At 40.8% G+C, this 17313-nt stretch overlaps 1 protein-coding gene across 1 annotated transcript in view; it reads left to right on the top strand.

The window, feature by feature from the left end:
• ADARB2 (adenosine deaminase RNA specific B2 (inactive)) overlaps positions 1-17313 on the top strand; it is a 114227-nt gene that overhangs the window by 40037 nt on the left and 56877 nt on the right. Inside the window, exon 4 of the mRNA XM_029961904.1 lies at positions 15434-15548. Coding sequence (XP_029817764.1) covers positions 15434-15548 — 115 coding nt within the window. The remainder of the gene's footprint in view (positions 1-15433; positions 15549-17313) is intronic.

Raw genomic sequence — 17313 nt, forward strand, 5'->3', positions numbered from 1 at the left:
AAGAGGGTTCCATATTCTGCATTATGTAGAATTGTAGAATCATAGAATGGTTTTGGATGGAAGAAACCTTAAGCATCATCTAGTTCCAAACTCCCCACCATGGGCAGAAATTCCACCCCCTGGGCCAGGTTGCTCAGAGCTCTATCCAACCTGGCCTTGAAACACTTCTATATATACCTGTGAAGCTGCTGCAGTCTGCAAAAGCACTTCAGTCTTGGCAGGGACTGAACCAGAACAAGAACCAGCCCATAGTCTCCATAAGGCCATTTTCTCCTTAAAACAAATAGTCCTTAATAGCACTACTGTTCCTGGCTGTGATGGAGGTTCATACCCAAGTAATGCTACTGAAGAGCTGCCTCTGACCAGTGGTGGACAAGTTGATTTCTTCTGTGTTTCTGGTAGAACAGTTGTGTAACTCCCCGAAGAGCTCATGGCTGATGATCTTCTATCATCTGCTGGAGCTATGTGGTGGAAAGTAGTTGTTCTCCTTCCTGTAACTTGTGACACTCCATGCAGCCCCCTGCCTTCCTGGTAGGGCAGCCAAGAGGGCAAAATTAGCACCACAGCCCATTTATGTTAAATACAGGGGGACAGAGATAGAAGAATGGGGTTGGGATGTCATCTCCCATTAGTTTGAACATGTTATATTACTGGGTTTATAGCTGAATTTCACGTGCAAAGGAAATAAATGTTCATTTTTGTCTCTGATGCAGATGAGCGGTCCCACGTTGCCAACACTTCAATCACAATGCTTCGGTTTGCCCCAGAGATTTACTTACTGAGCCCCTGAGAGACGTGATCTTTGGGGTACTGCAGGTAGATAAATGCAGGTAGAGGACTTGAGGCAGAGAGATTCCATAGTTGTTTCAACAAAAGGGTCTCAGCTTCTGTCCTGGTCTGTCATGTCTGTACCAAAAAGCACTGGATACCTAATGTCCTTGGCTCACATAACATAAAAGGACAACCTTACATCTAGTTTGGGCCTGCAAGGAGAATGAGCTCTTTAAAAGCCTCCAACCATCTACCTATATAAGTCTGATACTTAAAAAAAACAGGGAAGCTCAGGTTTTGCCCTATTCTGTGGTATGACAATGCATTTTGAAATGACAATGATTTCCTTCAAGTGTCCCCCAGTTTTGTACCATGAGAGATTTGTCATCATCCCTGCCTTGTAAAACATCTTTGTTCCTCTTCAGTGAGAGTTTGTTCTGTGGGTTTTTTTAGTTCTAGCTAGACAAAATATTAAGGATAAAATACAAATAGTAAAAACTGAGATGTGAAAGTTTGGACAGAAAAAAGAATGGTAACATCTCTGTTAGAAGCTGGTAAGTGTTAGTCTGCCAACAGTTAAACCCTATATGTGCTAAAGAAATCATAAAATACATGATACATGGCATAGATTTTAGCAAAACAGTTGCTGAGATGTGGTGAAAATGTCATCTATAAAAAACCTCCTTAACCACCTTAATATATATAAGATGGCAATCTACAATTTGGCATGACATATGCATATATATATATAGATAGATCAAGTAAGTGACAAAATACAGCTGCACCACATCATTTTAGCCAGCAAGGGTAAGCCTTTCTTATTCTGTTTGTTTTTCAGGTCACAGGGTCTGTGATAATTTCATTAGCTGCAGAAACATATTTTTACTGTGTTCCAAGGACAGTGTTAAGTGGACAGGACTCTTGTTATTGGCAATGAAAATTAATATCTAGGGCATTTCAATAAGATATGAACATTTCACTACAACAGCATGGCAACATGATGAATGTAGAGCTAAATAGGGTTTAGCTGAGGAGATTTTATTCCATTTTCTTGTTTAAGGAAATAACTTTATTCTGATCTCTTACTACTGGTACCTATTCACTATTACTAGAGCACTCAAACTGAAGGGGTAGACAAGCAATTTAATCTGCTGCTGAGTCAGTAGATCAGGGCTCTCCATACAGTCAGGGGGAGAAATACTCTTATGGGAACAGATGACCAAAATATGGCCATCGCTCAGGGTTCTTGGATGACTCTGTGGGCCAACCACTAGAAATGAGGGTGGCTTCTGGAATGTTCACCTAGAAATAACTACCCTAAACATTCAAAAAATGGTGAAGAGTGCTCAGTTTCCTAAATCCATCTCTGCCAACAAGCCCCTCCCGGCATAGGCAACTGCCTAGGGACCACTGTACTGCTTTCCATCAGGATACTCTGCCCCTTGGGACTAAAGCTTGTTATCCTCGACAGAGACATGTTACAGTTCACCTAGCTGTTTGTATTACTAATCAAGGAGACAAAAATGTGTGACATAAATTGCATCCTTTCACAGCACAATCTCAATCGAACCATCCCTTGACTGCCTCTGGAAACAGAGGGGTGCAATACCCCAGGACACAGCTAAAAGGACTAATAAGCAGGTTAGGTTTTAAGAACATACTGGATTATAAGAAGAAGGAAGAAGAAATCTGAGGGAGAAGGAATATAAGGAAGAAGAAATAAAGAAAGCCCATGTTGGCTGGGGGGGACAGAGATGCTGAGGTACAATTGTGTTGCCCAGTCATGTATTACACAACCATTTGTCAAGATAGATATTTTGGGGCGCAATGTGGAAATGACAAGAAACCACCAAACAGAGAAAGTGGCTCTGTGAAGCTCAGGGATGGCTTGAAGGTGTATGGCTTCAGTGAAAGTATACTTTGGCACTTTGGCCCTAGACCCACAGAATCACATTTCCCAGCTCAGTGACCTTGCAGTGCACTGTCTGCATTCAAAAAAGAAAATGTGGTCAATTTAGCTCACTTCTGTATTGGTAAAATATTATTATTACTGCATTACTTCACAACTAACCAAATGTTAAAATGCAGTAGGTCACCCCCCATTTCCCTGCCAAGAGATATGATGGCTTTTCTTTCTGTCTCTCATGTTCTCTTTTTCTTATTTTTAATCAGTTACATTTCTAAACACACACAAAAGTCCTTGTGTGAATCAGAGCAGCAGTGCTCAAGTTTGGCAAAGGAACTCAGGGTTTTTAATGTTTTGTCAGTTGTAATCAATGAGAGCAAGTCTGATGTTTTTACATTCCTGTCCGAGGTTTCCTTCCATTCACCCTGCAAAGCACAGGAATTATACCAGCAGTGTATAACTCTGCAGCAAGGAAGGAGCAAACGACTGGCCAGGTCTGGGAGTGTGTTTTGTACTATATTCACACACAGAAACACGCACGCTTTCATAGCTGTGCTGCGCTGAAAAGAGAAAAAAAACAAACCCACAAACCACTGCTAGAGGAGACTGTGCCAACCTGCTACTCACCTGTGAAAATGAACTACCCAGATTAATTACCTGACAAAAGCTGGACCACAGCTGTCAGCTCAGAATGAGAATAGTGTGTCAACAAGAAACAAAACTGGAGACGTGCTGGAAAGGCTTTTTGTGCACCAGGTTTCTTTCTTTTTTTCTTTTTCCTTTTTTTTTCCCTTGTTTTGGTTTTTTTTTTTCTTTTCTCTTCTGAGAATTTACCCCACTGTTGCTATCAGTTATTATTTGCGTTGCAGTCATACCAAGGTAGACTGGTCCTGGAACACGCCCATGTTGAGATAAAATCTGCACAGACATGGCAAGATTGCTGCCAACCACAGGGCTACACAGTTCTAACAGCATCGGGAACACCAACGAAGTAGCTGCAGTGTTAACCATTGCCACCAGTATCACACAGGTGATGGTTAAAATGACAACAGCTGCATGAGCTTCATATTGGTTGGAGCTTTTTTTTCTGCCTGATTCCCTTGGAGGACTCAGAAGTGGTACCAAGAATGGGCAGGTTTTGTCCTGGTGTAGGTCAGGCAGACACTGTCCATGCTCGTGATGCTGAGTGCAGGATCCAGCAGTTATCAGGGCTCAGCATGGCCACAGGGTCAGCGCTGGCCATAGCAGACCTGTTTTTCCACTCATCCTCCCATATTGTCTAGATCTAAAGACAGGTGCTATGCAGAGTGGGGAGGTGGGCAGGACAGAGCTGGGTGACAAATTGAAGTAAAACAGTACTTTGACCCCCACCTATGTCAAAGAAGCCAGATGTATGACCCCCCAAAGTGTTCCCATTTTACAGGCTGGAAAATGAGGCAGCGGTTGATGCCATGCCTGGCATCATCAAGCTTCAGGGGATCTAGGCACAGGGGCAGAAACTCATCCCAAATCCCTGAGCTTTCACCCACACCCATCCCCGCCTTCCTGTCAGACTCATAAATGCTTCTTTGTGCTAATTTGACCATGGTGAAATGAGGCTGCAGCTTGAAGCTTATATACAGTCTTGGGAAGGGTCCTGATCCTGTAGCTGAAATATTTGCAATGCAGGCAAGGGCAACCAAGAGCAGCAGTGAGTGCTTAAATCACTGCTCACCCTGGAGCCGCCTGGACCTCAACCCCATCTCTTTCACCTCCAGTTGTTTGTAAAGCCTTTCTCCACCCAGGGGGAATTTTCATCCAGATGCGTGTAGAAATTCTCAGATTGATTTGATTTTTGGGGGGAGGCAGGGGTGTTTAAGTGAGGGGGTTTTTTTGTTTGTGTTTATTTCTCCCCTCAGAGCTGCCTTTCATTGCACATTTGCTAGTTCTGGAAGACAACACCCTGCTGACACTTAGAGAAGCATCAGTGAATAAAGTCTGTTGTACAGGCTGCAAAGCCATCTGGACTTTCTGCTGAAAAGGTTGGACATGGTTTTAGGCAAGATTTTATCACGTTTGAAAAAAACCCACTTCTGTACTCAGTACCCCTTCCAAGGTTGATGTCAGATTTTTTTTTCCTTTTGTCAGTTGCAAAACAAAAAAAAATGACAAACAGTTGGAAGGCAGTAAGGATGGAGATATAAATCTCTAGAGGAAGCTTTGTCAAAGGTAGTGGAGTATAAACAAAAAATAAATTAGTTTTGGTGTTATCAGAAACTGGACAGACTTCGATTTGTATAATAGTTTGTCTGCATTTCCAGACCACTTAAACAATGCTTCTGTGAGGCAAAGTACAGACACAAAGTACAGAAGAGGTGAGGGAAATGGTTAAACAACACAATCACTGGAGAAGAAGGGAAGAAGACAGGCAAGAAGACAAAGGTGTAATGGCAGACAGCCTTGAAATCCTTCACCTTTTTGCTTTTATCATTTTCAGGACCTCCAAGCAGAATATTTTACCTTGCTGTCCATATTAATCAATGCTTGAGTCCAAGAATTTTGTGTATCCCTTGTGTACTACACCCTTCCTACCCAAGTTTTGGCAGGACAGTTTCATAGACTGAAAAGTGTAGCATAAGGCTTGTGTGGCAGCTCCTTCTGGCTGAGGATCCCTGTGAGCAGGGCAGGAGAGAAACATGACAAAAGTAATTTATTAGAGTGCCCTTTAGGTTATGTGCAGCTTAACAAGTCAGCTAACAACCACCGATTACCCTAAAAACACAGGTTGGTGAGACAGTTTTATATATTCTGAGAGCTGGGTATGAAGTATTCCTCTTTTTGTGAATTTTGGGAGATTTTTTTCTTATCCCATGGCTGTACAAAGGAGCCCAGAGGTGTAATGCCAGACACCTTAGAGATGCTTTGAGGTATCCTTCCTCAAGTATGGTGTGCTGGCAGAAGGAATATATTCATATGTGTATTAGCCTTTTTTTTTTTCTAATCTGTAAAGTAAGAATTGCATATTCTATTTCTTGTCTTTGACACTGATTTGCCTGGACAAAATATTGAAGCAGATTGTCTCTCAATTTAATTATTAATTATATAGGAATAAGTATATTTACCTATCCGACATAAATTTTACGGGGTTTGGTCAATTTGTAGCTAAAGTACATTGAGATGGAGGGGAAGGTAATGGGGCAGGGATATTTGGTTTTTAGAGCATGGGCTAAAACTAATGCTGAATTTTTAGCTTCAGATGCAGATTCTTGGCAGATGTAAAAATATGAAAACTCTTTCCTAATTTCAGCAATGTTATTTTAATTGCTGTTGTTTGTCCAATAAGGGACAGTAAACTGGGGAGGGACTGCTTTAACTCCAGCCCCAGGCATAGACCAGTCTGAAATGGCTCTGTGGGTGCCTGAGTGGCAATTGGGATTCGGGTGAAATCATGGTTCTGCCCCTCCTAGCACAAAGCCACTGCAGATGATGAGAACTCTCCCTGCTAATTACACATGTGAGAAGAAGACCAGAGAAGGATGAGGTAATGTGAAATGTAGTTTCCTTTACCACCTCTCTCAGTCAAAGGAAAGGTTACAGCCGATTTTGAGAATCCTTACAGCAAATGACAGCAAGATCTTTTACAACAGGAAAGGAAAAAAATTCCAGTGTCTGTACAGTAATTGCCGTACAATGTATTATATGCCTTGCTCTGCAGTGATTCAGAAAGTTGAGTGATGCCGCGCCTTGCTGGGATCAGCAGTTCAGAATAGATTAAACTTGTTTTGGACACTGCCTGCACCCTGCTTTGTCTAACAAAGCATGTGTGTGACGGGAAAGGTGCTTAATAGCGCAGACCCTTAATGAGAACCATAAACACACAGGCATAGATTTTCAAAGTGATGCTCAAGGGATTTGATCAAGCACTGTTCTCTCCCTGCTTTGAGCATTTACCCAAGAGCTGCTAACTGGTTAGGCTTTGGGAAGAGAGTGGACCTCAAACAGATAAGAGAATTGTATGTGACAAGGGTTTTGACACCATCAGTTTCCAAAGGATATTCATTTTCATGCACCTAAGAAAGATAAAGCGAGGAAACTGAAAACTGAAATTATATTTCTCAGATGATTTTATTAAAAAGAGACATCTCATAATACGAATCTAAAATCTAGTTTTTCATAGAGACCTTTTTACAGAGTTAGCCATTCCTAGACACTGGTGGCTTTATAGAGCTTTTATCTAGCTAAAGAAAACCCATTAGTGCTAATTTAATATCTGTAGTGTACAACAGCTTGACACCTGAGGCTTGTCCTAAAGCAGGCACAAGGCTGTAAAGCGAGCACTACTTCATTTTCTGAATTATTCAGCACTTGCAACCAACCTTATGTGTGCTTCTGTAGGAAGAAGGCTTTTAGACTAACAATCAGTAAAAGAAATGAAAAAAAAAACAAACAAACAACACCTCCTTTCTGGTGTTTGTTAGCAGGTGCAGTACTGACTTCAGGAATGATTCTGCAAAATTGGTATGGACATTCTTCATTACCAGAGCGACAAATGCAGAGCTGTATGCAGGAGCAAAGCTGGAAAACTACCATGGCCTCCTTCGGGGAACAACTGTTCATGGTGGTGGAAAAGCTTGTTTACTCTAAATTCATTGAAATGGTACTTATTGGTAGCATCTTTTTAGAGCAAGATGAGTGCAGACAGTAATGAATCAACCTCAGATAGAGGGGCTCATATGTTAGCGTCCTAACATTAGCACACTAACGTGAATTTAAAGATTCTAATTAAATCTACATACAAAATGTTTTCCTTCTAAATAGAAAACCATACTTTTTGGAGGAGCTGGGGCATTTGGATTTGACAGCATTTCCTTTTTCAATAGTATGCTTATTTTATGTGTTCTATTTTCTTTCAGTCACTCCAGGGGTTTCTGAAACAAATAAAAAGATACATTATATTGTTTGATTGATTCCCTGTAGTCAAAGGATATATTAAGAAAACAGACCATTTTTTTTCACTGAGCTTGTAGAATAAACTTCTCTTTGATCTTTATACTTCCTACTGTTGCTACAAATTTCTTTTGAGATATTTAACACTGATTAATCTCATTTACAGGATTCCATAGCAGTACAGGTACAAATTCAGAAATGTTTTCATTATAACTGAACTTACATCATAGCTATTGGTTTCTAAATTTGTCCATTCCCCACCCTAAATGCCCCAATAAAAGCGAGGGGGGGGGGGGGAGGGTCCCCCATTTCAAAGCTGATATTTGTATATAAAAATTCAATATTGTAAGAAAAAATTTTATGAACTTTGGCACAGTACCTCTTAACCAGTCATGGCTCAAAATCTCACTAAAAATATTTAAAACAAAATTTTAAATATTTTTTCGTGGTCCCTAGTAAAAAAGTTTCAGATGCAGAAGAGGGCTTTCAGCTGACATTTAGCCACTCAAGAAACATCACAAGTGAGAAGCCTGTTGCATCCTTTAAGTATTGCTGGAGCATATGCTTGGTATATGCCCAATTCATCAAAATCTGATTAAATGTTCTTTTGCAGACCATTCATTAAAACAGGGTCAAATCTAAAACCTGAAGAAGTTGTTGGGAAATCTTATGCCAAGATTCACCAAAGATGAACCTTAACTAATCCTCCCATTCCACATATCTCAGCTTTATTTCTCCATGCATGCTGTGTCTTCCGAACTCCTGCACAGGCAGTACTATAATTTTCATAAGCCCTAAGTTTGCTGTGAAACCCAAAAGACAACTGGGTGAGAGAAGGAATTTTCTATTCTGACCCTCATTCTTGGGTCTTTTGGGGCATTTTATCATTCTGTCTGCCACACAGGGACTATGTTCTAAGTATGTCTCACAGCAGCCAGCACACTGCTGATATTTAGTAAATGATCACTAATGATAGAAGCAACTGCGTGGAGGCAAATATGTTTTGTGGGGCCTGGGAAATTAGCAGAGCAATCAGCCTCCAGCCGGGGTGAGGGAGGAGAGAGAAGTAGGCAGCAAATAATCACTTTGAGCCCAGGAGCCAATTGCACAGTCTGGACAAGCTGGCCAAGTCAGCTGAGGTCAACTAAGCCACTGAGGAGCCTTCATTGATGCAGAGCAAATTTGGGACATTTGATGATCACAGAAAAAAGAATTCATTGAGGTAGCTCAGCATCATATGTAGCTAAAGCATTTGTACTAGGACTATGAACAGATGGGGGAGAGTGATGAAAGTGGTTCTTTTGACTGAATCAACAGGACCAGTTGATGTTCGTCATCTATCTTGATAAGAAAACTGTGAGGATATTTAGTGTCAGAAGCGCATTATTGGAGTTTTCATTAGAAGCTCAGTGTAGAAATGTGCACCCAGCTGCTGCCCCATGCAGCCTGTGCAGCATGTGCCCCATGCCCTCTGAAAAGCATGAATGAGAAGACCTCTCTGAATCAGGATGTACACAGGATATACGAGCGTGGTCAGCTAAAATGAAACATATAGCCAGACAAAATAAAACCATGTCCATCTAAGATAAAACAAAGCCCATATATGCTGACCTTGAGTGATAAGCCAAAGCCAGACATAATGATCAATACTGTAGGAGTTATGATCAGAGAGAAATAATTACTGCACATCTCAAGGAAAGCACCACGATGAATTCCCTGACAGTGCCTTGGTTTTGAGTAATATTCTGCAAATGCCTGTACATTCTGAAGGATGGCTGAGTTATGATGGGCTGTGGACTGCAGCCTCCAGTCTGCCTGCAGAAGTCCTTGTGCGACTCTGCTTGGAGAATCTCATCACTGACAATGCCATTTGCCTCACAGGTCCCTGAAAGGTGTGTTAAAATTGCCCCTTTTCACCTCTGGAGAAGTTGAACTCATGGCAAAGCAGGGTAAGGATTGAGCCCAGCCTGCAGCCCACGGCCAGGGAGCTTCTACCCTCCTTCCTTCCTTCCACAGATCATCCTGCCTCTCCATTCCTCTAGGTTCTTTTCAGCCCTCTCCACCATACCAGGGGACTTCCTGGTGCTAAATTGATGCTAGAAGACTGATGGTGGAGGGCAATCCATGACCCTCGGCTATTTCTCTTCTCAAGGCTGCATCTTGAAGATGATGTAGTACCTGGAAAGAGCCTGACTAATTCATTGACTTGAGGATACAATCACTTAGCAATGAATCTCCAACTAGCTGCAGCAAACTTATTTACAAGCCTGAGAAAATATATGTTGTGTAGCAATTTGCTACACACCCTGACCAGAAGCAGCTCTTCTGGACTGATCTTCTCTGTGCATTGTTTTCCTCCCCTCCCAGTTAGACAGTGAGAGTTCTCTGCAGGAAAGAAATACACACTCCTGGTGTCAATGAGTGCATGTTTCCTCCTCAGACAGCAAAAAGAACGAGGCATGCATCTGCTTTTATCTGTGAAGAGAGTTGTGAACTTAATTCAACCTGATCCTCATTCATTGTGTTCAACATTTACCCCCCAAATGTCAGTGAGGTTCTGGAAAATAAAGTACTAGAAAGACAGGAGAAACAGAGCCCTTGGTGATATCTGTATAGTTGAATATTTCTTCCCATCCATATGCAAATCTAACCTTTTTGATATTTCAACCCTATAAACCCTAAGACAGGATTTCAATAGGAAATGTTTACTAAAGGCTTTCTCCTTTATAATCTATTGATTTTAATATCCTTACTATTCCTGTTGAATGTCAGTTTTACCCTGAAGACTCCCATCGCAAACTTGAACACATTTAATTATTTATACCATTTGAAATATTAGTGCCAAGAAATCGCTAAAAAGTTTCTGGTTCTGTAATGGTATGATCTAAAGTTTGATTTTCCTTTGTGAATAACACAAGTAATTTGATATGGTAATCAAGGACAGATGAATACTTCAGACAGTACAGTGCAGTTTTAATAGTAATGACACCGATTTTTCATTTTTCCAGCCTCCCTGTATATGTTAAAATATAGTTCATTAAATACTGCAGAATCTTTCAGTCTTTTTTCACAGTGAACAGTATAGCATTACATTTTCTTTCTTCTGCCAGCTGCCTGAACAAGAAACTTGCTTCCACCAGTGACAGTAAGCATTTAGGCAATGTGTAAGGTTTGAGTCCAACCAAGGGTAGGGAGGTGCAGCAATCTTCTTTGCCTTACTCATATCACTCTCTGTATTCACAAGACTGAGCAAAGTTTTGATCTCAAAGAAATTCTCTCTGAGACAAATATTGTTTGTACAGAAAAATCTATGTGAGGACCTGTGAAAGGTAAGATTTTGATAGCAGGCAAAGTAAAGCATGGGATTTGAAAATAACTCAGCCCCTGGAAGGTCAGTTCTTCCCCGGAGTTGTGTTTTTTTTTACTCCCAATACCCCCTCAAAACCAGTATGGCTGAGCTCACCGTGCCTGGCCAGGGCATGGGCATGCTTGAGCTCCATCCTTGCCACTTGGGCCTTATCTGGAACATCTTAGAGTCAGAAATACTTCCACTGGCTACAGTGGCAATTTGTATCAGACCACAGTTTTCCAAGGGGATTAATGCCCTAAGCAGAAGCCCTCCTAATTCCAGCACTCAAGCAGCTTTTGAGTATCTATTCTGCCACGTATTCCGGCAAAAATTTTTAGAGTTCTAACTGTATCTTTTAATTTTTTTCACCCCTGTCCCCTGCCCTGAGCTGTGATTTCTCTGCCCTTATGTGACCAGAGCAATTGCATGCACTGAACTACTCTTTCACAAGGAAAGTTCCTACTCTTCTTTTTCCCTCATCTTCAGAAATTTTCCCTTTGTCTTCTACCAACCTAATAGCTGTTCAGAAGCTGCCAAGATGTATTTGGCTCTTGTGCTTGCTCCAGATGGAGACTTTTATTTTCACTCATATCTGGCAGTAAAAACTGTGGTTTCACCAAACACAACTTTTCTCTGAGATTGTTTTGATAGAACAAAAGAACCATTCCTTTTGCACGTGGTTTGTAAGTTATTTCTGACAGCAGATAACATAGTCTAGCCTGTATCCTGAAAATTCAGTGAGGCTCACAATAGCTGTAAATAGTTGGATTTTTATGGTTTATATCCCATCAGGAATGACCATCTGGATATGTATCTTTTAGTAGTCTGGGATTATTGTTTAAAGGTAAAGCTAGAAAATCTCTGGAATTGAATCTGTCGTTCTAAACTGAGTAGGGGTAAATGTACTGACTCTTATCTCCACCATATCTCTCCTGTGTGCATTAGATATATTTGTAACCAGTCTGTGTTTCACAGAAGCATGGAGAACCAGTCTAAAGGCTCTAAATAGGCAGAAATGCTGTCACTGATTTCATTGCACAGAACAAGGTCGAGCCAAATAGCTGCTCTGGTGTGCACTAGAGGGGAAAGCAGGGTGCTGTGTGTATAAGTATAGGCAAGGAACCTAACACCATACCCAGCTCTGTCACCAGGGCAACTTTCAGGGCCAGAGTGTTCAAAGCCCCAAAATTAATGCTGCACTACAAGGATCAATCTTCAGGGCATCAAATCTCTTCAGGGCTGAGCCATGGATCTCTTGTCTTCTTATTTTTCTCTCTCTGCAAAATAAACTGCTCCTTTTCCCCCTTTCCACTTTACTTTGGAATATCCATTTGGAAATTTAGGGCAATAAGATAGCCTGGAAATGACCTCTTAGATTAGGCACTGTTTCTGGTGGTTTTTCCAGCATCCTACATATATTCATGTATGTCACTCCTTTGCTTCTATTAGTTTCACTGGCTTCCTTTTAGGCAATGGATTCAAGACAAAAAAATGTTCGCCTGACTTATTTTAGCTAAGAGGCTTCATATTTAATGGATTTGCTGTTCTTTAATGTCCCAGGTCACTCCTAGAGATCAGCAAATGCCGAATTTCTTATCGTCCTTAAATGCTATCTGAAGTCATGTCGTTATTTTGCCTTTAGTGAGTTTCTTTGCTCTCTGGCTTTGGAACCTACTGCCAAATGAAGTAAAGAAAGCCATGACTGTGGGGATTTCTAAATCCAAAGTTAAAAGCTATTTGTTCTGTTTAGCATTTTTAAAATGATTCTTTTAGGAATTGTATGTGCCTCTAAGCTAATTAACTCTTAATGAGCGCAAAATGCCCTGGGATGCAGATTTGGAGGGTACTCTAGAAATGCAGGCATGGATTGGACTGCAATACTGCAGGAGATGAAATTTATGATTTGATTCTTTTTTTAAATGATGGTGCAGATATTTTTATTGAGATACTCATTTTTTCCCCTCATCTTTCTTTCTAGTCTAAATAAAGCTGATCAGATTTTCAGTCCACCATATGGGGCCCAGTTATATCAGTTCTGCAAACACACTTTAGTTTTCAGTTATGGATGAAGTCACTGTTCAGTAGGGAAAACAAGTTGAGAAACAAACTTTCATATTATGAAAGACAGGCAGTGTTCCAGCGCTGAGCACTTAACCAGAGCATCAGGAAATCAGAACACCTGGCTGTGCCCAGCTCCGTGCTATTCCCCTGGACCAGTCCCTCACCCTTTTAGTGCCTTCACTCATTCATCTGTAAAGGAACCATAATTGCATTTATATCACAAGGGTGCCTTGATGCTTGACAAATGAGAATTGACCCAAAATTCATCCTTCAGAAGCACTGTATTAACAATACCTTGCTCACATAGTGATTGTGGACAATTAGATTAGAAGAGGTATAAATGCAGTGAAAGTGAAATTCCATTTAGGAACTGTCAAGCTGTTCTTGATAATTTTGCTTAGTTTTCATCTAATACTAGTGTAGAATTTTGCATGAATCTCCCAGAAAGTGTTTATGTGTCTCTCTTCTTCTTTTGAAAAAAGCCAGCATATTTTATTCCATGTTAAATTAAATTGGTTTTTGGGCAAATGGTTTGTTCCCAGAACAATATTTTGGAAAGCTACATTTAGCAAAACTAAGACAAATTATTGTGTCAAAGAAATCCTATCATCTATGTATTTGAGCAAATTGCAATCACTTACAAGGATTGTACACAGAAAAAATATTCCAGGTTTTATGAAAAGGGGGTTGCCTAATTGTTGTTATGTTTTATTTAATTAGATTTTTTTACGTTTGCCATAATAATGTTTAAAATTAAACTGAATTTCCACAACAAACTGTAGAAACATATGGTGTACAGCCTGCAGATGCACTTAATGACAGTAACGTTGCTGATATTTGTGAATTACAACCTGCTTTCCTCTGAAAAATAGCTGTGTGTTCTCTCAGTTTAAAATACTGTGTTTTCCCCAACATGCTTTCGTCGCCATTAGCAGTCTGGAGAGTAAAAGAATGGATATGATCTTCTTAAGCACATTTCCTTATTTCCACATTTCTGTGGATATTTCAGGGTTAGGGAAGTTGTGTATCAGACTCAACATCTCCTCTGTGTGTGCCATGAACCCACTTAAAGAAACCAGCTGAAGTCAAGGAGGTCTGTTTTACCACAGCCTCCTCTCAGGTAGTATATCCCAACACCAGAAGAAAAACAGGAATTGTTTTGCTTGGTCAAGCCACTTTTCCTAGGAAAGGCTCGATCACCTGTGGGTAACCAGACTTCAGGATGCCAGGAGATCTCTGTAAGCATTCCAGAGTAAGCTCCAGCTCCCAGGAACTGCTCCCAGAATGATTTTTAGTTACAGATTGGTTCCCCACAAGAAATCATATGGCTTAAAAAAAATCCTTGGGATGCTATTTTTTTATGTTCAGACTTGCAAAGCACTTTAAGAACAACTCATGCTCACTAAGAGCGTTCCACTGACTTATCTCTAATGTATGCCTGAGAGGCACAGTGCCAAACAAAGTGCAGAGATTAAGTAAATGAAAAGATATGAAACATTGCAGCAGGGAACCATTCCAAGTCATAGTGTTCTCAGGAGCACCAGAGCTGGTTTAGGTTCCTGTTCATCCATGCACATTCCGCAGAATTCACTTTTTAGACCTTTTCAACCTACTTTGCTTTAGTAACCAGCTTCCCAAGACTCTCCCTGGTGATTGGACTCACTCATATCTGAGGGTTCAGACCACACAGTCTCTAGTGCCCAGTCCGTGGGAAAATCTGCCTTTCTAACAAAGCTGCTGTGCTCTGGAGGAGACATGGCAGACCAGTCCCTCAGCACTACTGCATAACTGTGAACTGCAAGCAACATCTTTGGTAGGATGTGCAGGCACAGGTTACCCTTTCTTTCTTCCCAGTCTCTCTCAAGGTAGAAGCAGGACAGACCACGGTACTCCTCTGACAAATTCCTGAGCTGACCACTTTACCTTAATAGTAGCTGTGAGTCATTAAAAAGTCACCTTGATTGCAGAAATAGGTGGTCTTTACCTATAAACCAGGCCTCAGCTCAGCTCTCAGGTGTCAGTGGGCTAATGGAAATTTTCAGTGGGCTCACAGAAATAAGCGGTTTGGTAGGACACACATCCGCCTCTTCAGCTCACTATAATAAAGTGCTTTAAGTTCCTGTGAGGTGATCTAGACCAGTGTCTTAAGAGACTGAAAAAAAGGTCAGCCTTGAAGTCTTCTCCCTTTACCCCCAATCCTAGTCAACGTGGGTCTCTTAGCTGTAGTGCAGTTAATTTGGCCATTTCTGAGGGTGCTGTAGGTAGCCGAAGAAGAGAGACTCACTTTAGCTTTGCTCAGGTAGGTGGTGCTAATTCTAAAAGGGACCTCTCAGCTGCTGGCAGCAGGTGGATAATTTGCAGAAACGCCCAGTTTCCTCAATCAAAGAAGTGAAAAAGTTCTTTCTGACTGTGTCTTTCAGGATTTTGCTGACTCCGTATACCAAATGGTTGCACAGAAGTTCCAGGAACTGACAGACAATTTCACTTCCATGCATGCACGCCACAAAACTCTTGCAGGCATTGTGATGACCAAAGGTAAGATATCCTCTCATTTATTTTCCTCTGGCATTTTTCATGACTAAGTAATACATTATTTACCTGGTTCACAATATTGAAGGATGACTACTCACACACAGAAAAATAAATAGTAATGCAGTGAAAAGAAGCATTAAATATTTACACCTCAAGTAAGTTCACACTAAAAATATTGGCAACAGAGTTAAAGATTTATTCATAAATATGTCCCTATGTTGCTTTGTTTACAGGACAAAATGCAGGCCTCTGATTTTGTGTTTTCTTTAGATGGAGGGGGGGTGTTATTTATCAATAAAAGTGGTATTATTTATTAATTACTTTCTTAACTCTGGAAACACCAAGTTCCTGTTGTACAAGGCTATCATAAATCTTGTTTTAGACTGACAACAGAAGCAAATCTCAGTCCTTTTCCTTTCCAATAAAAAAAAAATCAAACTCAGAGCATGTGTAATTTTAGTTCTGCTCTGCTCTAGCCTTGGGAAATACTTATCAGCAGGGCCAAAATTTGATACTCACTCCTGTTAAGGCTTAACTGATTGACACATACTATGTGGAAATCTTTAGTGCTTTCATGAAGCAGTTGTAGATGGTCTTTCTTTCTTTTGCGAGCACACCTCAGCTGGGGCATCTCAGTATTTATGAGGATGTCAGCAGTGGAGATGCTTCCATGAACTGCATTCTCACTCTGACATGCAGAGCAGCGGATCGAGTGTAGAAATGAGGGGATAAGCTCAGAGGGGGAAGGCATGTATAATTCATCCAGGCTTGTCTTACTCCTTCCTTTCAACAATTGCATTAGGTACATTCAATAGAGACAGTTGTGAATATTGCAAGACAGCAGGATGGAGACAGGATTTTCTGATGGATCTTTTCCAACCACAGAGCCTAAATGCAGCTAAGATTTCTGTGCTGAGCAACTTCTTCCCCTTTCTGATATGAAAAGAATAAGTAATCCTCTCCTGACATTAGAAGTCAAGAAGTTGACCTAAAAGTCTTTTAGACCTCTGGTTGAAACTAAACTACTCCTCAGCTAAATTTGTTATAATTTTCTTATTCTGCTTTGGATCTGAAATGATGGACAAGTCTTCCATATTTTAAGTCCTGCACAGACGAAGTGTTTTATAAACAGGAAACATGGTTTATAAGTCCCCTAGATCACAGCAGTCATATTCAGTATGAAGGAAAATAAGAATGTGATTGACTTTGGGATGTGAAAGATGCACACTAGACCCAGCATACCACCTGCCTTGTCAGTCAGATTTCTTGACTGTGGCACACATCAGATTTAAACAAAGTTCTGTGGTTTATTTAGAGGAGCTCTTTCCAAGCAGAACCGCAAGGAAGAATGTTTAAATATACTTTTCATAAGAAACTAAGCTACAGGAGCCAAGAACTGTTGCTTTAACCACATTCAGGGTGGGGGGAGAGGGTCTGTACCCAGCTCAGTGTTCAGTTCAGTTTTCTTATACTCAACGTAGAATTGTAAGAAATGCCTGTAGGAATTTCATCCCATTCTACCTTGCTGAGAAACTACTCTTGCATTCTTTAACCCAGGTCTAGACCAGCTTTATAAAGCACACTGCAGCCTTATTGCTACATGTCCAAAGCAGCGGATTAAAACTCCACACCATATGAGAAGAGTGGCTACTGAAAGGAGAAATAATTTTCAAAATCATGGTTTCTGAGTGCATGCAATGCTAGGGGAAGGAAAGGGCACTTCCAGACCTTTGTTAGCCTTGTTGGGTAGTTGAAGCTGTCTGTACTG

This window comes from Manacus vitellinus, unplaced genomic scaffold (assembly GCF_001715985.3).
Source record: "Manacus vitellinus isolate BGI_N305 unplaced genomic scaffold, ASM171598v3 scaffold_3_pilon, whole genome shotgun sequence".
In the NCBI taxonomy this organism is placed as follows: domain Eukaryota; kingdom Metazoa; phylum Chordata; class Aves; order Passeriformes; family Pipridae; genus Manacus; species Manacus vitellinus.